The sequence below is a fragment of the Triticum urartu genome, chromosome 3 (assembly GCF_003073215.2).
Source record: "Triticum urartu cultivar G1812 chromosome 3, Tu2.1, whole genome shotgun sequence".
In the NCBI taxonomy this organism is placed as follows: domain Eukaryota; kingdom Viridiplantae; phylum Streptophyta; class Magnoliopsida; order Poales; family Poaceae; genus Triticum; species Triticum urartu.
This window is the reverse complement of record NC_053024.1, coordinates 705,095,251-705,118,922: the sequence shown is the minus strand read 5'-3', so window position 1 is coordinate 705,118,922 and position 23,672 is coordinate 705,095,251. Positions and strand designations below refer to the sequence as shown.

The window sequence follows — 23,672 nt, the reverse complement described above, 5'->3', positions numbered from 1 at the left end:
ATGATCAATGAGACAAGAGTACTTGATCCTTAATTTTTAACCTATCATCTTGATCATAACCTTGGATTTCTCAGTGAACTCTATACATCTATCATTTTATATTACCAACAAACACCTAATCCTCACAGTTACTGTAGAAAATAATAGACACTAAATGGTAACTGTACGAAGACCTAATTCTGAAAGATACAACTTGTAATGATGAATGAGATAAGAGTACTCAATCCTCGTATTGGTCAAAACCATAGATTTCTCAGTGAACTTCATTTGTCTGTCGGTACAGTATTATTTCCAACAAAGACTACACACAACAGCGTCTAATTCAGTTATCTGAATAATGTCTACTTATTTCATTTAGGCAAGCAACAACCAAAAAAGTTGTGACAACTAAATTCAATCTACAACTTTACAGCAAAAGGTTCAAACATTTGTTCAAGGAAATGAATGCAACCTCGGAGTTTAGCAGGAAACGAAATATAACATCACACACTGTGATTCTTTAACATGGTTCTCCTCTCAGTACACGTATATATATATCAATCAAAAAGGTATTTTGATTGATTCATGTGCCTGCTAACATGCAGACTGCTTGCCTACAGAGACAAGATGGGGGTGAGAGAGAAGGAGGGAGAGGGATATGGCTTACCACCTACAGCGGGGATGAGGAAGAACCTACAACAACATCAGCTTCTCTTTGTCTGGGCCCCTTCACGCATGCAAAGCAGATCGGAGGGAGCAAACTGACTGCATATATAGACCACACACACGAATCAGATGTGGAGATGAAGAAGGCCAGAAGAAGAGAAGGGATTCATGGCATACCCTTGCGGAAGTTGCCGCTCTTGCTCTCGGAGGAGAGGAAAATGCTGCGGATCCTGAGCTCGGTCACCATGGCCGCCCGTGGGCTAGGGTTTCGGGCGCGAGCAGGGAGGGATGGATGGGTGTGGAGGTGAAAGGAGGAGGGCGCGGTGGTGGCGGCGGTGGTGGGAGGAGGACTCCTCTGCCGCTGCGTGGTCGTGGTGGCGCCGATGCGGGAACGCCGGTGCGGGAACACCGGTGCGGATCTGGTCATGGCCGGCGGCTGGGATGTAGGCGGTCGGCGCGGTGAAGTAGGTGGTCGGCATCTAGTGGAGGGAGGCGACCGGCTATGAGGGGCGAGAGGTGGCCTGCGATGGGGGAGGGAGGCAGCCAACGCACCGGCGGCGGCGGATGCTCGTGCAGGAGGGAGGGTGAGATGCGTGAATCGGGTAGGGATCGTGGAGAGGCGTGCGGGGATGGTTTTCTCTGCACTGTAAAACCAGTGGGAGGGGGACGAATAAAAACCGGCGAAAAAAAACCGACGAAAAAAACCCAACAAAAATAGAAGGTGGGAGCGGGGGAATTCGAGGTGGGAGGGAGGACGAAAATAAACCAGGGGAGGTGGGACGAAAATTAAACCCGAAACGCGACCTACCAACTGAAACATTAGAAATAGAGACTACCCAAACCAATAAAGAAACAGTAGACAGACGCAAAAATGAAGTGCGCGCTGTCCATCTTTCGTGTACGCACTGCGCGGCCTGCCACACTTCGCTTCGCTGAAGGCCTCAAGTTGATTTTTTTTAATAGGGCAAGGCCTCAACCGTACACCAAGCCAGTAGCCAGCCACTAGGCATTAGCCCACAGGCAAACTGCGACGTGATTTTTTTTGACCATGGGCCGATTGCGTGCATGCATGCTAGCCCGCAAGTGAAGACAACCAAAGACACTTTATATTCCTTTAGTCCCACCTCGCCTGGCCGATGACACGAGGCAAGGATTTTTGGTTATCTAAGAGTGTGCCGCTATAATCCTTTAGACTCAAAGCAAGGTATATTCGGTGTAAACCGAAAACCGTACTGAATTGTCGGTTAACCGAATTTTGGTTAGTTATTTTGAGTGACCAATTTTGGTTTCTGGTTTTGCAAACCAAATTTAAATATAAACCGAATGGTAGAAACCGAAGTTTCGGTTTATCCCGAACGCCCACCCCACTTGCTCCAGCCAGTTTCCCTTCTGCACGGGCCACGGGCCACACACAAGACAGGGGAGTAACAGGGACACTTGTGATGCTTTCGGTTACCTGCATCATTTTGTTACCACTAGAAAAAAAACCTGCATCATTTGCCTCTACGCACCGTGTTTGGTTGCTCGCATTGGTTGTGCTCATATTAGTGAACGTTGTTTGGTTGCATAAACTGGACATGATTAATAGTTAACAGCTACATATAACACACAGTGTTACACTAGAGTGGTTCGGCAACAGTGGTGGGCGGTGGTCGCGGCGCCACGTCCTATACGACGAGCACGGAGTCGCGGGCGAGTAATCCCATCGGCGGCGCGGTGAACTAGTTGCTAGCGCCATCACCACAGAGATAGCATGTGTGGAGTAACGAATAGGAGGGCGTTGAGGCAGAGGGTGATGAGGAAACATTGCAGTGTGCGCGCCATGGGGCGTCGGTGTAGTAGGGCGCGGAGGAGGAGGCCGAAAAGAATGACGAAGGCGACGGCGCCGGTGTAGTAGGACACGAGCGAGGAACGACGCCGATGATGGCTTCAGTGTACCGGGACATGGGAGAGGAGACTGAGAGGAACGACGACCGCACGGGTGTAGTAAGACATGAGAGAGGAGGTTGAGAGGAACGACGCAGGCGGTGGCGCTAATGCAACAACATGCGAGAGAGAACGACGATGGCGACGGCGCCAATATAGTAGGGCTTGAGCGAGGAGGCTGAGAGGAACGTCGCAGATGACGTCTTCAGTATAGCAAGACATGGAAGAGTGCAGAGAGGAACGACCCAGGTGATGCCTTCAATATAGCAGGACATGGAAGAGTGCAGAGAGGAACGACGACCGTGCGAGTGTGGTAGGACATGGAGAGGAGGTTGAGATGTTGGCCGTGGCGCTAGTGCAACAGCATGCGGGAGAGGAGGCCGAGAGGAGCGATGCCGACATTGACGCCAGTGTAGCATGACTCGGGAAAGAAGACCAAGATTATAAAGTGTCATTAACACAAATGATACCAATACGTATATACATACTTTTCACCAGAAAGAAGTTAGATCTACTCGTCTATAATCGTTGAAACAGAAAATGTGCAACACAAAAGTCTTGTGAAACTGTAAGATGAAGCTACCAGTTAAAGGAAATTTCAAACGGTCGTGTGCGCTATGAATTTGAAAAAATTCATAAAATAGCTCTAAACAAGAGCACGGAATTGAATATTTACCATAAAGGAAACTACGAACCAATAGTAAAAATGAAACCATAACATCAATCACTAGTAGAAAACAGGGCTTTGGTCCAGGCCGGGTCAGCCCATTAGTCCCGGTTCAGTCCAGAACCGGGAGGGGGCCCGCTGGGCCACGTGGGCCATTGGTCCCGGTTCATCTGGACCTTTTGGTCCCGGTTGGTGGGACGAACCGGGACCAATGGGCCTCGCTCCTGGCCCACCACCATTGGTCCCGGTTGGTGGCTTGAACCGGGACCAAAGGCTCCCCTTTAGTCCCGGTTCATGCCACCAACCGGGACCAATGAGGTGCCTATATATACCCCCTCGCGTAAGAGCAGAGCACATTGCTCTGTTTTTTTCTGGCCGAGGGGGAGAGGGCTTGGTGGTGCTCTAGCTCACCTCCTATGCACACAAGGTGTTCGATGGAATGCCCGAGCCACACTACTTAAGCTTTCTCCTCTCCAAGCTCGACCTCCAAGCTCCATTTTCCACAATATTTGTCTAGGTTTAGCGGTCCGTCACGCCCCGTCCCCGTCTTCACCGCCGTCGATCACCCGCGCCGAGCTCATCGCCGGCACCACCATGGTGAGCCTCTTGTTCTTATCTTCTTTCTGAAAGGAAAAATGTTCTTACTTGTATGTTTACATAGATACTTGTATTATTTTCTTACTTTTATTATTGCATCTTATATAGTGCGATGGTTTTGGTATCCGCTCCCGTCGGCCCTCGTCCTGTCTATGATTCGGATGTGGTATATATATTATCTTTATAACTATTGGTTCATTTATTGTTTATGAAAATTATGCCGACTAACGTGACATAGATTTTATTTATGTAGGATGTATGTGAATCGGAAATGCCAACCGACCCTATTGTCGAGAGGTTAAATTTAGTTGAAGAAGAAAACAATTTGTTGAAGGAAAAAATAAAAAAAATTGAGGAGGAGAAGATGATATTGGAGTTGCATGTTGCGGATGTCGTCGATGATCACAAGATCAAGATGGATGCAATGCGCTTGAAGATTAGAAAGATTAGAAAATATGTCATTCATACCGAGGCTTGGTATCATTATGCCGTTGGATCAATTGTTACCTTGGTTGTGATTATGATCATATTTCTTTTTGCATTGACGTGTTTTACATAGTTTCAATGTATGGTTTAATTAATTTGATGCTCTGGAGAGCTATATGTTGTTAGATGAGAACTATTTATGCACTTTGGTTTTAATGTGATGATGAACTTCTATTAATTTGGACACTTAATTATATATAATGCACGCAGATGAACCGGCAATGGATGTACGGTGACAGACACACCTGCGAGTACATTAAGGGCGTGCATGAGTTTCTCGATGCGGCTGAGGCAAACAAGCAGAATGGTTTTATGTGTTGTCCATGCACTGAATGTGGGAATACGAGGTCTTACTCTAACCGAAAAATCCTTCACTCCCACCTGCTTTACAAGGGTTTCATGCCACACTATAATGTTTGGACGAGGCATGGAGAAATAGGGGTTATGATGGAAGACGGCGAAGAAGAAGAGTACGATGACAACTATGTGCCCCCTGAATACGGTGATGCTGCAATGGGGGGAGCTGGTGAAGATCAAGAGGAACCAGACGATGTGCCCAATGATGATGCAACGGGTGAAGCTGCTGAAGATCAAGAGGAACCAGACGATGTGCCCGATGATGATGATCTCCGCCGGGTCATTGTCGATGCAAGGACGCAATGCGAAAGTCAAAAGGAGAAGCTGAAGTTCGATCGCATGTTAGAGGATCACAAAAAAGGGTGGTACCCCAATTGCGAAGATGGCAACACAAAGCTCGGTACCGTACTGGAATTGCTGCAGTGGAAGGTAGAGAATGTTGTGACTGACAAAGGATTTGAGAAGCTACTGAAAATATTGAAGAAGAATCTTCCAAAGGATAACGAATTGCCCGACAGTACATACGCAGCAAAGAAGGTCGTATGCCCTCTAGGATTGGAGGTGGAGAAGATACATGCATGCCCTAATGACTGCATCCTCTACCGCGGTGCATACAAGGATCTGAACGCATGCCCGGTATGCGGTGCGTTGCGGTATAATATCAGACGAGATGACCCTGGTGATGTTGACGGCGAGCCCCTCAGGAAGAGGGTTCCTGCGAAGGTGATGTGGTATGCTCCTATAATACCACGGTTGAAACGTCTGTTCAGAAACGAAGAGCATGCCAAGTTGATGCGATGGCACAGTGAGAACCGAAAGAAAGATGAGAAGTTGAGAGACCCGCTGACGGGTCGCAGTGGAGAAAAATCGAGAGAAAGTACTGGGATGAGTTTGCAAAGGACCCAAGGAATGTACGGTTTGCTTTAAGCGCGGATGACATTAATCCTTTCGGGGAGCAGAGCAGCAATCACAGCACCTGACCCGTGACTCTATGTATGTATAACCTTCCTCCTTGGATGTGCATGAAGCGGAAGTTCATTATGATGCTAGTTCTCATCCAAGGCCCTAAGCAACCCGGCAACGACATTGATGTGTATCTAAGGCCATTAGTTGAAGAACTTTTACAGCTGCGGAATGGAAACGGTGTACGTACGTGGGATGAGCAGAGACAGGAGGAATTTAACCTTAAGGCGTTGCTGTTCGTGACCATCAACGATTGGCCCGCTCTCAGTAACCTTTCAGGACAAATAAATAAAAGATACCACGCATGAACGCACTGTTTAGATGACACTGAAAGTATATACCTGGACAAATGCAGGAAGAATGTGTACCTGGGCCATCGTCGATTTCTTCCGACCAACCATCAATGTCGAAAGAAAGGCAAGCATTTCAAAGGCGAGGCAGATCACCGGAAGAAGCCTGATACGTCTCCAACGTATCTATAATTTTTGATTGCTCCATGCTACTTTATCTACTGTTTTGGACTATATTGGGCTTTATTTTCCACTTTTATATTACTTTTGGGACTAACCTATTAACCGGAGGCCCAGCCCAGATTTGCTGTTTTATGCCTCTTTCAGTGTTTCGAAGAAAAGGAATATCAAACGGAGTCGAAACGGAACGAAATCAACTGGAGAAGTTATTTTTGGAAGGAAACCTACTGGATAGACTTGGACCCTACGTCAGAAGATGAAAGAGGAGCTCACGAGGGTAGGGGGTGCGCCCCCTGCCTCATGGCCCCCCTTCGGTCCACCGACGTACCTCCTGCACCCATATATACCTACGTAACCTAAAACTTTCAGAACAGAGATTAGATCGGGAGTTCCGCTGCCAGAAGCCTCCATAGCCACCAAAAGTCAATTGGGACCCTGTTCCGGCACCTCGCCGGAGGGGGAAATCCCTCTCCGGTGGCCATCTTCATCATCCCGGTGCTCTCCATGACGAGGAGGGAGTAGTTCTCCCTCGGGGCTGAGGGTATGCACTAGTAGCTATGTGTTTGATCTCTCTCTCTCGTGTTCTTGATTTGGCACGATCTTCATGTATCGCGAGCTTTGCTATTATAGTTGGATCTTATGTTTCTCCTCCCCCTCTTCTCTCTTGTAATGAATTGAGTTTCCCCTTTGAAGTAATCTTATCGGATTGAGTCTTTAAAGACTTGAGAACACTTGATGTATGTCTTGCCGTGGATATCTGTGGTGACAATGGGATACCACGTGCCACTTGATGTATGTTTTGGTGACCGACTTGCAGGTTCCGCCCATGAACCTATGCATAGGGGTTGGCACACGTTTTCGTCGTGATTCTCCGGTAGAACTTTGGGGCACTCTTTGAGGTCCTTTGTGTTGGTTGAATAGATGAATCTGAGATTGTGTGATGCATATCGTATAATCATACCCACGGATACTTGAGGTGACATTGGAGTATCTAGGTGACATTAGGGTTTTGGTTGATTTGTGTCTTAAGGTGTTATTCTAGTACGAACTCTAGGGCTGTTTGTGACACTTATAGGAATAGCCCAACGGATTGATTGGAAAGAATAACTTTGAGGTGGTTTCGTACCCTACCATAATCTCTTTGTTTGTTCTCCGCTATTAGTGACTTTGGAGTGATTCTTTGTTGCATGTTGAGGGATAGTTATGTGATCCAATTATGTTATTATTGTTGAGGGAACTTGCACTAGCGAAAGTATGAACCCTAGGCCTTGTTTACCATCATTGCAATACCGTTTACGCTCACTTTTATCACTTGCTACCTTGCTGTTTTTATTATTTCAGATTTCAAAAACCATTATCTACTATCCATATTGCACTTGTATCACCATCTCTTCGCCGAACTAGTGCACCTATACAATTTACCATTGTATTGGGTGTGTTGGGGACACAAGAGACTCTTTGTTATTTGGTTGCAGGGTTGCTTGAGAGAGACCATCTTCATCCTACGCCTCCTACGGATTGATAAACCTTAGGTCATCCACTTGAGGGAAATTTGCTACTGTCCTACAAACCTCTGCACTTGGAGGCCCAACAACGTCTACAAGAAGAAGGTTTTGTAGTAGACATCAAAGCCCGCCATGCGTACCGGTGATCACGTACTTGCTATGGTCAATGATTTACACGTAATCTTTGGAAAGGGTCCCGGTGGACTAGCTGTTCCGAATGACACTGAGGGACACACACCCATGTGGAAGACGAAATCTATATTTTGGGACCTACCCTACTGGAAAGACCTAGAGGTCCGCTCTTCAATCGACGTGATGCACGTGACGAAGAACCTTTGCGTGAACCTGCTAGGCTTCTTGGGCGTGTATGGGAAGACAAAAGATACACCTGAGGCACGGGAGGACCTGCAACGTTTGCACGAAAAAGACGGCATGCCTCCGAAGCAGTATAAAGGTCCTGCCAGCTACGCTCTTACGAAAGAAGAGAAAGAAATCTTCTTTGAATGCCTGCTCAGTATGAAGGTCACGACTGGCTTCTCGTCGAATATAAAGGGAATAATAAATATGCCAGAGAAAAAGTTTCAGAACCTAAAGTCTCATGACTGCCACGTGATTATGACGCAACTGCTTCCGGTTGCATTGAGGGGGCTTCTACCGGAAAACGTCCGATTAGCCATTGTGAAGCTATGTGCATTCCTCAATGCAATCTCTCAGAAGGTGATCGATCCAGAAATCGTACCAAGGCTAAGGAGTGATGTGGTGCAATGTCTTGTCAGTTTCGAGCTGGTGTTCCCACCATCCTTCTTCAATATCATGACGCACGTCCTAGTTCATCTAGTCGACGAGATTGTCATCCTGGGGCCCGTATTTCTACACAATATGTTCCCCTTTGAGAGGTTCATGGGAGTCCTAAAGAAATATGTCCGTAACCGCGCTAGGCCAGAAGGAAGCATCTCCATGGGCCATCAAACAGAGGATGTTATCGGGTTTTGTGTTGACTTCATTCCTGGCCTTAAGAAGATAGGTCTCCCTAAATCGCGGTATGAGGGGAGACTGACTGGAAAAGGCACTCTTGGAAGTGACTCAATAATATGCAGGGACGGATATTCTTGGTCTCAAGCACACTACACAGTTCTACAGAACTCTACCTTGGTGATCCCGTATGTCGATGAACACAAGAACAGTCTGCGCTCCAAACACCCGGAGCAGTGCGATGACTGGATTACATGTGAACACATCAGGACTTTCAGCAGTTGGTTGGAAACACGTCTCAGATGCGACAATACTGTTTGTGATGAGTTGTACTTGTTGTCCAGGGGACCATCTTTGACTGTATTGACTTACAAAGGATACGAGATAAATGGGAATACATTTTACACAATCGCCCCAGATCAAAAGAGCACCAACCAAAACAACGGTGTCCGCTTTGATGCAGCAACCGAGAGCGGAAATGACACATATTATGGTTACATAGTGGACATATGGGAACTTGACTACGGACCTGATTTTAAGGTCCCTTTGTTTAAGTGCAAATGGGTCAATCTGTTAGGCGGCGGGGTACAGGTAGACCCACAATACGGAATGACAACAGTGGATCTGAAAAATCTTGGGTACACTGACGAACCGTTCGTCCTAGCCAATGATGTGGCACAGGTTATCTATGTGAAGGACATGTCTACCAAACCGAGAAAAAGAAAAGATAAGGAAGCGAATACATCATACGATGAGCCAAAGCACCACATAGTTCTTTCAGGAAAAAGGGACATCCTGGGAGTGGACGGCAAGACAGACATGTCTGAAGATTATGAAAAGTTTCATGAAATTCCACCCTTCAATGTCAAGGCTGACCCAAGCATCCTGATAAACGATGAAGATTATCCATGGTTACGGTGCAATAAACAAATGACACAAGCGAAGAAAAAGTGAAGACTTTCTCCCGCAACTATTATGATGATACCATGCCAACTTTGTAACACACGAGTATGCTATGCCAACTTTTTCAGAGTTCATTTGAAAACTATGAATTTAGGTCGAATTTTCTCTATAGGTGCATCTATGTTCATTTTTTAGTAAAGTTAATCACAAACTTGTGATTCACACAAATTTCAAAGAATTTAAATTTTAACTATTCAAATTTGAAAACTAATGGCACAAACAAAAAGTTTATAATTTTTCTAAAACTAATAACACTAACAGAAAGTTTATAATTTTGCTACGTAAAAGCAAAAAAGAAATAAAAAATAAAGCAAAAAACAAAAGAAAATAAATAATGTAGAAAACAAAACAAAAAATCTGGAAAACAAAAAAGTAGCAACAATAAGTATTTTTTTGTAAATAGAAACAAAATAAAATAAATAAAGCAACAAAGAAAACTAAAAAACTAAAAAAAGTGTTTTCAAATTTGAAAACTAATGGCACTAATAGAAAGTTTATAATTTTTCTAAAACTAAAAGCAAAAAGAATAAAAAAATAAAGAAAAAAGCAAAAGAAAATAAATAATGCAGAAAACGAAACAAAAAAACTGAAAAAAATAGCAACAATAAGTATTTTGTTGTAAGTAGAAACAAAATAAAATAAATAAAGCAACAAAGAAAACAAAAAAAGTGTTTCCAAATTTGAAAACTAATGGCATTAACAAAAAGTTTATAATTTTTCTAAAACTAAAAGCATAAAGAATTAAAAAATAAAGCAAAAAACAAAAGAAAATAAAATAAATAAAGCAACAAAAAAACAAAAAAAGTGCCACCTACTGGGCCCCCACGGCCTGAATACGACTAGAAACCCATCCAAGGGCCAGGATTCAGGCCCGCAGGAGGCCCAGTAGGCACATAGGCATAGCAGTGACAATTAGGCTCGTAAGCCTGCAATGGAGAGAAGCTCGAGAGGGGTGCGGCAGTGGGGCTTATAAACCACTGCGCACCCCTCTCAACTAGCGAGGTGGGACTAAACTTTCGACGCTGCAGCCGCACAAGGCCTTTAGTCCCGGTTGGTGCCAGCAACCGAGACCAAATGCCTCTTTTCAGCAGCCCAAAGGGCGGGAAGCGGCGGCCTTTGGTCTCGGTTGGTGGAACCAACCGGGACTAAAGGGGGGCATTGGTCACGGTTTGTGCCACGAACCATGACCAATGCTCCGTCTATATAAGCCACCCTTGTGAAAATTTTGGTTCAGTTCTTCAATCCCGCCCCGACGACGCCGCCAGGCTGCCCGTGCTCGCCGTCGTCGCCCCGTCATGTCATCGCCCCGACGACGCCCACGTCACTTGTGGGACGTGGATGTAGTGTCCGACACCGACGGCCACATGTATCTCACACCCACGATACTTGCTATTTAGGGTTTCCTCTACCACTCGACGACCCTCGACGACCCTCTTTCCCGATAAAAAAAAGAGGAAGAAGAAGAAAAAAAGAGGAGAAGAAAGAATAGAGGAGTTCTTACTCCTCTATTCTTTCTTCTCCTCTTTTTTTTCTTCTTCCTCTTCTTTTTTTATCCTTGAAGCGTTGTCGAGGCCACCCCAAACCCTAGAGAAGCAGCATCGAGGCCACTAATTAATATTAGTTCTACGTTTGCCACTAATATATCCATCTGTCATGTTTGAATAATAATTGCCATATTGTCAATATTTGTAGAAACTATGGACACCGTCCGAGACGAAGTACAAGAAGAGTTGTTGGGGGACATAATCGCACGAGGAAGTGATGCCGTCTGCTCGTTGTTTCTCAACGACACCGATGGTCTGGAAGCAGCTGGCTATGATTATGATGGCTCCGGTGACCTAATGCCGGTGCAAGAAGGAGACCGTGAGGACGGCTCCGGTGACCCAATGCCGGTGCAAGAAGGAGACCGTGATGACGTCTCCGGTGACCGAACCGAGTCCGGCCAGGTATATATATTAGTTAAGCTTCTGCTGACTAGCTAATTGATGCATTCATTGTTTTGGTGTGTACACATATTAATTAAGTCTTTGTTCTTTTTTCTAGCCCTCCGGATCGAGCACAACTTCGGTAAAGAGGCGAGGCCCGAAGAAAAAGTTGAGCTCGGATGAAAAGTTTGAGATCATAGCAATCGCGCCCGACGGCCAACCGATTGAACCCCTCCGGACAAAGAGCGCATTTGTTGCTCAGTGCGGGGTTTTGGTTAGGGACAAGATCCCAATCAGCATCCAACAATGGTTAAAGCCGGCTACAGAAGACCCTGAGGTGTCTTATGTCAATGATATGCAGAAAAATGATCTTTGGACTGAGCTGAAGTCAAATTTCACCCTACCGCCAGAGGATGATCCAGAGAAGCCAATTAAAGAGCAATTAATCAAGTCTTTTGCTCTTAAGAGGATGACAGAACTATTCAGGAGGTGGAAGAAAGAGCTGAATAAGTTTGTCGAAAATAAAGAGACACCAGAATTCAAGGGCAGATATGAGAAGATCAGAGATCACTGGCCCGCATTTGTGGCCCACAAGACATCGGAAAAGAGTAAGAAGATGTCGGCGACAAACAAGCAAAATGCTGCGAAGAAGAAGCATCACCATCGCACGGGGTCAGGTGGCTACCTCGTAGCCCGGCCTAAGTGGGCCAAGACTGAGAATGATCTGGTTGATAAAGGGATCGAACCAGAGACAATTAACTGGCCAGACCGTTGCCGGACTTGATTCTTCGGGGCTGGCGGAACCTTGGACCCTGTAACAGGGAAGTGCATTTGGACGAACGATCAAATGGACATACCAGTCAAGAAGCTTCAGCAATATATCGAAGCAGCGCAGCAAGGGACGTTCTTTCCAGACAGAGAGAACGACGAGCTCACAATGGCCCTCGGGAATCCCGAGCACCCTGGACGGACACGAGGCACGCCAGGCTCCATTCCGTGGAAGGTTGGGTTTCCGGACGCATGCGGTTACAAATGCCAGGAGAGGAGGAAAAAAGTGCAGCAGACCCAAATGCAGGCGCTGCAAGCAAGGGTACAAGCGATAGAGGAACGAGAAGCAAATCGCAGCAAACGAACTGCCGAAGCTTCCCCCGAAGCTACCCCGCCATCTCAGCGGAGAAGCAGTGTGGCTTCCACCGAGCTGCTTCAGCCGGAGCATGCCTTGACGGCTCCTGCCAGCTATCCCGTGGATGCTATCACGGAGTCTCAAAATTGCCACCTTATGACACAATGGATGAATTTGAAGGTCAAGGCGGCTGTTGGCTCTGTTTATCCTACTGAACCCGGCGCAACTTTTCACTGCCGGCCGATTCCAGAAGGATATGCTAGGGTGATGGTGGATGAAATAACGGAGGGATTTGAGGACCTCCAGCTTGACCACCCTACCGGTGAAGGGGAGACTAGGCTGGGTTCTACTCTGAAGAGTCCATGCCTATGGCGGAAGGAGCTCATCAACCTTCCGAACTGGACGCCTCCGCCTCCTCCTCCTCCTCCGGCAAGTCAGGGCACTCCGCCTCCTCCACCGCCTCCTCCTCCGGCGAGTCAGGGCACAACACCTCCTCCACCGCCTCCTCCTCCGGTGAGTGACGATCAGGGCACTCGGCCGGCTCCTTCTCCGGCGCGTGGCGGCACTCCACCTCCTTCTCCGCCTGCACCGGCGCGCCCGAGCAGCCAGCCTCCTCCTTCTCCGCCTTGTTAGCAAGGGCGGAAGAGACCTGCCGCCGCTCCGTCTGCTCCAGCGCGTTGTAGTCCTTCTCCTCCGCCTTGTAAGCAAGTAAAGAAGACAACCGCTCCGTCTGCTCTGCCGGCGTCTAGCAGTACAGCCAGAGGCGGGAGGACATACAGATTCGGTCCTTCTCTGAAGACTCCAGAGAAGTTACCATACGAGAGGACCCCAGAGGAGAATGCCGAGATCACGCGGGAAGAAGTGAGGAACTACTTTGAAGGGGTGAAAGCAAAGAAACATCCACCTCCGGAGCAGAAGGTAGATCCGGTGAAAGCGAAGCGCATTCTGGCTGCCCTGACAAAACCACCCAAGTCTCCGCCGAAAGGAAACTATGAGCGCATTATTGGAAAGGAATTTGTCCAAGCGGAGCGGTCGGGAAGTACTGTCAGTGATCAAAGGCTGAAAGAACGACGAGCTGGGAAACAAATTGCATAGCTCGGCGAACAAGCGAAGCAATCGTGCGAACCGCTCAAGGTGCCTAGCGACATCGTCGCTAATGATCCGAGGATGGTGCCCGGTTATAGCAATCTTGGAGATTACCTGCCCGACGATGTACATTATGATTTCATGGAGGTGCAGATACAAAGATACGAGTACGGGAAGCCTCTCGTCAAAGATGAAAGATCTCTATCAACGATGATGCGAAGATTGCATGATTGGTACTTGAAAATCTGCAAAGAGTCTGGGGGGAGGAGTACTTTGTATGTGAGAGTTAAAAAGGAGCATGACCTCGTTGGAATTGATCTGTTGCCTGTTCCATTTGAGTAGTTCTTTCAGTTTTTCAATCAATTGGCCCTCGATAAAGCAACGGTCACCTCCTACTGTCTGTAAGTAGTACTACTTCTGTCATTAAGTCTCTCTATATTGTTGGGGAACGCAGCATAAATTCAAAATTTTCCTACGTTTCACCAAGATCTATCTATGGAGTCATCTAGAAATGAGGGAGGAGTGGATCTACATACCCTTGTAGATCGCGCGCGGAAGCGTTCAAGAGAACGGGGTTGATGGAGTCGTACTCGTCGTGATCCAAATCACCGATGATCCTAGCGCCGAACGGATGGCACCTCCGCGTTCAACACACGTACGGAGCAGCGACGTCTCCTCCTTCTTGATCCAGCAAGGGGAAGGAGAGGTTGATGGAGATCCAGCAGCACGACGGTGTGGTGGTGGAAGTAGCGGGATTCCAACAGGGCTTCGCCAAGCGCTGCGGGAGGAGGGAGGTGTGTCATGGGAGGGAGAGGGAGGCGCTAGGGCTTAGGTTTTGCTGCCCTCCCTTCCCCCACTATATATAGGGCCAAGGGAGAGGGGGGGCGCAGCCTTGGCCCTTCCTCCAAGGAAGGGTGCGGCCAAGGGAGGAGTCCCACCTCCCCAAGGCACCTACGAGGTGCCTTCCCCCTTTAGGACTCTTCCTTTCCCTCATCTCTTGGCGCATGGGCCTCTTGGGGCTGGTGACCTTGGCCCATATAGGCCAAGGTGCACACCCCTACAGCCCATGTGGCCCCCCGGGGCAGGTGGACCCCCTTGGTGGACCCCCGGGACCCTCCCGGTGGTCCCGGTACGTTACCGGTAAAACCCGAAATTTTTCCGGTGACCAAAATAGGACTTCCCATATATAAATCTTTACCTTCGGACCATTCCGGAACTCCTCGTGACGTCCGGGATCTCATCCGGGACTCCGAACAACTTTCGGGTTACCGCATACTAATATCTCTATAACCCTAGCGTCACCGAACCTTAAGTGTGTAGACCCTACGGGTTCGGGAGACATGCAGACATGACCGAGATGACTCCCCGGTCAATAACCAACAGCGGGATCTGGATACCCATGTTGGCTCCCACATGTTCCACGATGATCTCATCGGATGAACCACGATGTCAAGGACTTAATCAATCCCGTATACAATTCCCTTTGTCTAGCGGTACGATACTTGCCCGAGATTCGATCGTCGGTATCCCGATACCTTGTTCAATCTCGTTACCGGCAAGTCTCTTTACTCGTTCCGTAACACATCATCCCGTGATCAAATCCTTGATCACATTGTGCACATTATGATGATGTCCTACCGAGTGGGCCCAGAGATACCTCTCTGTTTACACGGAGTGACAAATCCCAGTCTCGATTCGTGCCAACCCAACAGACACTTTCGGAGATACCTGTAGTGTACCTTTATAGCCACCCAGTTACGTTGTGACGTTTGGCACACCCAAAGCACTCCTACGGTATCCGGGAGTTGCACAATCTCATGGTCTAAGGAAATGATACTTGACATTAGAAAAGCTTTAGCATACGAACTACATGATCTTGTGCTAGGCTTAGGATTGGGTCTTTGTCCATCACATCATTCTCCTAATGATGTGATCCCGTTATCAATGACATCCAATGTCCATGGTCAGGAAACCGTAACCATCTATTGATCAACGAGCTAGTAAACTAGAGGCTTACTAGGGACATGGTGTTGTCTATGTATCCACACATGTATCTGAGTTTCCTATCAATACAATTCTAGCATGGATAATAAACGATTATCATGAACAAGGAAATATAATAATAACTAATTTATTATTGCCTCTAGGGCATATTTCCAACATATATAGCTCAACTCTTTCATTGCATGTATTTATAATTATCCTCACTATATTTTGCAGACTGAAGATCGCCAAACTGAAGAAAAGACAAGTCGGTGATATTGGGTTCATTAACACATATCTCATAGATGAAACTGAGGTTAAATTTCATCTCGCAGATACCGAGGCCAACTTGCTACGATCGTTGGTAATAAATGAAAACAAAGATATAATACTCTTTCCTTACAACTTCAAGTGAGTGTTACTGTCTTGTGCGTATTCGGTTTCCCTTATATATTAGTCAAGGTTATAGTAATGTAATTGATGAGTTATGCATGCGTGTGCAGTTTCCACTATATTCTCCTAGAGATTAAGCTTGAGCAGGGACTAGTAACCGTCTTAGACTCGAGACGAAAAGATCCCCAGGACTATGCGGACATGACTCAAATGCTCGAGAAGTAAGTTAAATCGATCATTATCCACCACATCAGCAACTTTGTTCATTTCCTGATATATCAAGTAATTGTTTTCTTTGTCTGGCAGGGTTTGGAAAAAATTCACCAAAAAAGTTCCGGGACTCCCGAAGAAGCTGCAGTTTAGACACCAGAAAGTAAGTACTATAGTAGCATGTTCCGCGCATCTCCTATTGATTCAAGCGCTAGTTTCATCAATACCATTTGGCATTCTTTCTTATCAGTTTGATTGACCTCTATTTCTTGTAAAGTGGTTGTGGCAGGAACAAGGGAATAATTTCTGTGGATACTACATTTGCGAGTCCATCCGTCACACGACCTGTGAGCGGGGCTACTCTGACGAACAATATGAAGTGCGTAAATAACAACATTCACAATTTTATTTTATTACCATCATTTGTGTTGAGTTTCATTCAGTCATATATATATATATATATATATATATATATATATATATATATATATATATATATATATATAATGTATTGACCCCCTTCTTCAAATTAGATGTTTCGGAAGCGGGATGAACTCTTAGCACCAGCTCGCATGCGAGCAATTCAAGAGGAATTGGCGGCATTCTTTCTTGACCACGTGATCGCTGAAGACGGAGAATACTATGTGGACCATGAGTCCGTATGTTAGGAGATTATATTTGTAAGAGATAATTATTGTATATATGTAGCCGGTAGTGTCGGATAGATATACGAGAACTTGTTGTTCGACCAATCTCTCAGAGAAGGAGAGGTGGTCGATATCACTTCTCTCTGTATGCATATATGTTCATGACGATCTTCTGTTTTCTTCGTTTGCTTACTAGCTAGCTAGCGTGTCTAGTCCTCTCTATACGTATGTATAGTACGTAGCGTCGACCAAGCACGGACATAAGAGAGGACACTTCTCTCTATTAATTATAGCTAGCTAACACGATATATGAAACACCTAAATTAACCCCCAAAACCCCCACCCCACCCCCCTCCCCTTCCAAAAAAAAACAAAAACCCCAGCCACAGAAATGAAGGGTCTCCTGCCTGGGCTCCGCGCACAGGCCACGTGGAGGCCCATCTGTCCCGGTTCTGGATTGAACCGGGACTAAAGGGACAGGGCATTAGTACCGACCCTTTAGCCCCGGTTCAGGAACCGGGACAAAAGGCCTTTACGAACCGGGACAACAGGCCCTTTTTCTACTAGTGAATATGCATTTTTTTCAGAGTTTATATCAATTTGATGCACTGTTGTGTAGATTAGAAGGGACTAATAAATGAACCAGGTTAACAGTTAAAACAATGAACCACGTGCAAACTCACGCATACTTGTGAAAACGAAAGGAGGCTGCATCCATCGAGCCACCCAAGTGCATTGCACGAGCCTGGCTCGCTGGAACATGTCAATTTAAGCATTTTCAGGACGCAGGCCTAGAGATACTTTAAAGTTTGTGCTATGCAGTCCATCAATAAATACGGGCAATCAAACAGGCTAAATTCTTTCTGATGGGTCTAGCATTCGCCTACTGCAAGACGGCACCTTGTGTTTTTTTATACAAACCTATACTTTTTTCAATATAGGTTGTACATTTTTTTATACATCTAGATTAATTTTCAGATATTTTTTTTCAAATACATGTTTTGGATTTTTTAATACATGATAAACATTTTTCAAAAATACGTGGAACATTTTCTTTAATGGTGTGTAACTTTTTTCTTACATTTTCTAAATATTTTTTGAAAGTGTCATGAACATATTTTTAAGCGCATGGACATTTTTTAATGACCTGCAATTTTTTTAATGAATTACACTAAGTTTTTTTTAATTGTCAAAACCTTTTTAAAAATGCCACCAACATTTTTTAAAAACTATCATCATTTTCGAAAAGTTGTGCGACCTAAATTTTACACTGTGTTAATAATTTTCTAATGTGTAGTGAACACTCTAAAAGAATTTCTAAAATAAGCTTTCAAATATACTAGTCATCAACCCGTGCAGATTGCACGGCCTAGAAATTACTCTTCTTCAACATTATTGCATAATTCCAAAACATTAGTTCACCATGCTTTAGGGTACTCAAAAAAAATATTTTTTTAGAAGGAGGGTAATGTTACATGATATGAATAGTTTACGAAGTAAAATATAAAGAAAAATCTCTCTTGTTTTGGAAATATTGCCATTGCTAACATTTATGTCCCCAGCCGTAAATGTGGTGTTATAGGGTATTATATCAAGTTTATAAAATATAAGATGTCGCAACCGTGACAATGAAAAATGTAAATAGGTTTGCGCAACATAAAATTTTAGAAAATTTGTGTTCCATCTGAGTAAGTCAGCAGCGAGTGTTATAGGGTATTCACAAATGATTTTTGTGACATAGGTTAATATTTGTCAAAAATAATTTGTTACCCATTGGTACAGCTATGCACAGCTGCCACTCCGCCATGCACAGCTACCACTCCGCCATGCACATAAATTAGCCTCTCATTTATATTCATAAAAATAATTGATAAAACCATAAGACTACATCCACTACTGTTTTTAAAACTCTCCAAAGATTTGACAAAGACAGGAATGATCAACATTTTCCAAATGCAACCCAGAACTGACAATGAATAATTGGTACGAAGTCCAGTACCTTCTTGTGTTGGATTTTAAGGACAAAGGCTAGTAGTCAGGTACCCTTGTAAACAATGGACGAAGTACTTTTCACTATGCTTCATATTTCATATTAAACCTGTTAAATTACAATAGATACTTATTATTCTAACTTCTAAGACGGAAGCTCTATAAAAGGCAAAGTGTGTGACTAACATGTCGAGGAAAATTGAAGTAATTGGTCATAAATGAAAAATATATTACTAGAGGAAAGAGGTAAAATTAAAAGAAAACAATTAAATAAGGGCTTAAAGACCATATATCTTGCAGCTTCATGAGTACCAACATACATATATATAGAGAGGGGGGAAAGTGCATTAGTAGATAGGATTAAGGTATGTGTTCTTCAGATGCATTATGGTCTCCTAGTAAATGATGGGAAATCCGTAGATATCCCTCATATGTTTTTTGTCTAGTTGGTTTTTCTCTACCAATGGAGAAAAGCAATATTTTCTCTTGGATTACTATCAACGCCTTCATGCTTTAATAGCATACATAGTCTCATGATGGCATGTCAGTATTATTGTTCAATATTAAGAAAATTCTGACGCTATAAAAGAGAAAATCAAAGAAATTTTTTATTTATCATCTAGCTTAATTCGTTCTCATTATTAATGTAGGTGGAAATTAGACTTCTGCTTATACACCATATCCCTCCTGCATTGGTGACATCAAAACATCTAATAAAGCCGTGGTAAGAAGAAGTATGAACCATCGCAGTTTAGGCCTAGTACACAGGCGACCCTAGGTTAGTATATCGAATATGAGCAACACACAACTCTACTCATGATCCAGGGAAGTATGTGAATTAAGCACAGAGGGAATTATGATTTTGGTACAACTTCGCCTCTGCGCTCGTTGCCGATCAGATAAATAATTGGTGATGGCTAGCTATCTAATTGATTCCCTTTATGTGCTCATGTGTTCCGGCCGGCAGCGAGAATCAATCAGCTGATGTGCTGGTACTGTTCGAAGCATCGTGCATCTGCAGTTCATGAATTTACCGAGTTTGTTTCATGGGTCTGTCTAGGACACATCTAGATGTGACATATTTATCTCACATCTAAACTGATGTTCACTCTATTTGTGGTCTTTTTTTCTTATCCTAGTTTTTTTGTTTCTTGTTGCCACATTATATATTTGTGAAAGCTTAGATGTGACATTTTTAAAAAATATCTAGATGTGAATTAGACAAACTGTTATTTTATCGTCCCACAATGCCGGAGCTGATGCGTGACACTTAACCCTCGAATAAAATAGAGAAAAGTCCACTTTTCATCCCTTAATTCTTCGGTTTGCTCACTTTTGGTCACTCAACTCTAAAACCAGATAGGTTGCACCACGAACTCTTGAAATCAGCCACTTTTCGCCCCTGCGGGGTTTCGCTACCGAGTCAACCCGGTTTTGACCACCAGATGAACAGTGCACTGATGAACAGTAAAATAAAAAAATAGCAAAAAAAATTAGAAAATCTGAAAAAATAAATACGACGGAGATAATCAGGTGCACAAGGTGCGTGCCAATTTTTGTAATGTTTGGACGTTTGAGGATCTCACGGCAAAAAAAAACTAAATGTACTCTGTGATGAACATTAACAAAAAATAGCAATTTTTTTTAAAAAAATCTGATTTTTTTACGTCGAAGATTCTCAGATGCGCAAGGTGCATGCAAATTTTCGTGCTGAAATGATATCCGAGGGTTTGAAAACCACCCGAAGAAGCACGCACACGTACACTATTTTGTATTTTTTTTTTGCCACGAGCTCCTCGGATGTCATTTCAGCACGAAAATTTGCACGCACCTTGCCCACCTGATAATCTTTGATGCCAAAACATTTCAGATTGTTTTGATTTTTTTTGCTATTTTTCTGAATTTACTGTTCATCACCGAGTACATTTAGTTTAGTTTTTTTTTTGCCGCGGGCTCCTCAAACGTCCAAACATGACAAAAATTCGTACGCACCTTGCACACTTGAGTATCTTCGATGTAAAAAAATTCAGATTTTTATTTTTATTTTTTTTGCTATTGTTTTCGATTTACCGTTCATCCGTGCACTGTTCATCCCGTGGTCAAAACCGGGTTGACTTCGCGAAGAAACCCCGCACGGACGAAAAGTGGCTGGTTACGAGAGTTCGTGGTGCAATCTGTCTGGTTTTAGAGTCGAGGGACCAAAAATGAGCAAGCCGAAGAATTGAGGGACGAAAAGTGGACTTTTCTCAATAAAATGTGATGATGTGTGTACAACTCCAAACGTGTAGAGATTGGACAGTTTTATTTATTCTTTCATATGCATACAACTGCAAACGTGTAAAGATAGGACTCTTTTATCTTTTTTTTCATCCTAACCGTAGAATTAAGATCGTAAGGTTATTTTTAGGAGGTTTTCTAGGATTAATGTGGAGGCTCGTATGGTGCATCCAATTAGTAAAAATAAAATATAAGATAAGATGTATTTAGAATATTTTAAGATAAACAAAATGAAAAAAAAGGAACAAACACACAGGAAGCTACTTGGCCTGCTCAATAGTAGTGACGGGAGGGCGGTCTCGCATGAAGCGAGACAAAGCCGTTCCCACTTTTTCATGGCGAAATTCCCTGAAGGATTGCAAATTTAGTTCGGGCCATCAAGAGTCCGTGGGCGATCAACGGTGCTACACATGCTCTCTCTTGCTGCCAAACGAGCAATCAGAGATAGACCCTGTTTGTTTAATCAGAGATAGATCCTTTTTTATAGGAGGATAACCCCACTCGATCTGCTTATGATGCATACAACTATATATTTCTCAAAAGAAAAAAGAAAAAAAAACCTCGATCCCACTACTAGTACCACCTCTGCACAAGTGAGTGCTGAACTGATTACGCCTTCACGACTTCCCCCTCTGCAAATAAAAGCTTTCATTTTTTTGCACGGCAGATGTTATCTTTAGTTAGAGGATCCTCAATAGTAGCCGATAATTTGGCGCCTTAAAATTGATTATAGGTGTGGCGCACGGTAGGACATGGACATCACACACGAACCCACGCGTTCTCGGTTATTTCCGCAGAACGTAAAACAACAAACAAACACTGTAATCAAGCAACGACTCTCTGTATGTGTACGTTCTTCAATCTTCATAGGCGCTAGCACCAACGTATTTTGCCGGCAGTGACCTCGCCGGCCGGTTAGTCGCAGCACATCTCGCAGATCCAGCAACAGCACAACGCCGCCAGGCTGAAAAAGACACACCAAATTCAGACACTATATATCAGGTCGGAAATCACTAGCGACAATTAAGCAAGTTACAAAGGAGGTGGTAGTGGGATCGATCGATGGAGCAGCTATCTGCGTACGTACCATCCCTCGATGAATCCCTTCTCGCCCTTGGATTTGGTGCTTCCCCGGCGGCCTTTCTTCCCGCCGCCGGCTTGCCGTTGCTCCGCAGCCGCCGACGGGTAGTAGCCTGCACACGCACACCAACGGGACACGCGTGAGCAAACAAGCCAACGACTTTGGGTACCTTCCCTTAGTTTATCTCATCTGAAGACGACACTTCAGCTAACTGAATCGATGCAGCGAATCCAGCGACAGTTTCAGAAATAAGCATGGAGGTCGAAAATGACGATGGAGATTGATTAACCTGGGGGCGGTGGCGGAGCCTGGTTGTTCCTGTCGTTCTCCATCACCTATCTATCTATCGATCGACCACCTCCGACGTGCGCGTGCGAGGAGAATCGATGCTGTGTTCGGCTCCGGCGAGCGATCGGCCGATGGTTTCAGCTGGATGATGATGGGTGCCTGTCTGCTCTTCTCGACGCCCAAAGGTCCTAGCTATATATACACGCCGCCGGCAAGCTGCTGGCCACCCCCACCGTCGCAACAGGCACGCGGAGAGTACATAGATAGAGCATAGCAGATACCCCCCCACCTTTTCACACCACGCTACGCGGCTGCAGATTGACCATTAGTCGGATTCGATTCGAGGTGACTAGACATCACGTGCCTTTACGAGCTTGACGAATGGAAAGTGTGCTGCTCGAATCAATGGCCGAGGTTTGTTGAGCGGACACACACACACACACAAGCCAGTGATCGACATGGTACGCATGTACAGTGATCGAGAAGCTAGCCGGCCATGCACAGGTTGGTGGAAGGGATCGACGGTTCGGTCACGCCATCGCCGGCTAGCTAACCAGAGAAAATTTATGGGTGTGTCTAGGGCACATCTAGATGTGCTCTAGTTATTACACATCTAAGTGAGTGAATCAAGCATAAAGAGAAAAAAAAAAGAAAGAAAATATTCACACGAATCTCAATGTAAGATCAACGACATATGACTTAGATGTACAATACTTATGGCACATCTAGATGTGCTTTAGCAAAACTGAAAATTTTATCAGATAGTCCAAGGATAGTGGCACTTGCGAGCTTGCATACTTTTCCTTTTGCGGGGCACTTTTGCCGTTTGGGAGAGTTAGTTTTAGAGTTTTGGACCTCCTACCTATCTGTTAGCATCGACTTAAGGTATAATTCGTAGCCATACGTGTTTAGATGTCGTGACCTTTATAAGATACAAAAATAAGTAGATTGGGGACTTCGTCGGGACTCCAACGGTATAGGAGGATCTTGGTCAAGGATGTCTGGTTGTTTGCTTTTGCAGGTGGAAGTCAACCATAATTCCTTTTTTTTCTTGCCTTGTAAAAGCATTAGAGAGTTGTGCCATTTTTCATGAGACCTTTTACGGTACATCAAGATAAT

At 44.8% G+C, this 23,672-nt stretch overlaps 1 protein-coding gene across 1 annotated transcript; it reads right to left on the bottom strand.

Annotated features, from left to right (window-relative positions):
• Positions 1–21,882: 21,882 nt before the first annotated feature.
• LOC125549305 (protein CYSTEINE-RICH TRANSMEMBRANE MODULE 13-like) lies at positions 21,883–22,788 on the bottom strand. Its single transcript, XM_048712748.1, has 3 exons — positions 22,555–22,788; positions 22,272–22,377; positions 21,883–22,148 (listed from the first exon to the last, which is right to left on the bottom strand). Exons 1-3 carry the CDS (start codon positions 22,595–22,597, stop codon positions 22,100–22,102), a joined length of 198 nt encoding a protein of 65 aa, XP_048568705.1. The 5' UTR covers positions 22,598–22,788; the 3' UTR covers positions 21,883–22,099.
• Between the last annotated feature and the right edge of the window lie 884 nt (positions 22,789–23,672).

Coding starts and splice junctions, on each gene's coding strand:
- LOC125549305 (XM_048712748.1), bottom strand. CDS start 22,597: ATGGAGAACGACAGGAACAACCAGGCTCCGCCACCGCCCCCAG. Junction 22,378..22,554: donor GGCTCCGCCACCGCCCCCAG/GTTAATCAATCT, acceptor GTGCGTGTGCAG/GCTACTACCCGTCGGCGGCT. Junction 22,149..22,271: donor AAGGGATTCATCGAGGGATG/GTACGTACGCAG, acceptor TGTCTTTTTCAG/CCTGGCGGCGTTGTGCTGTT.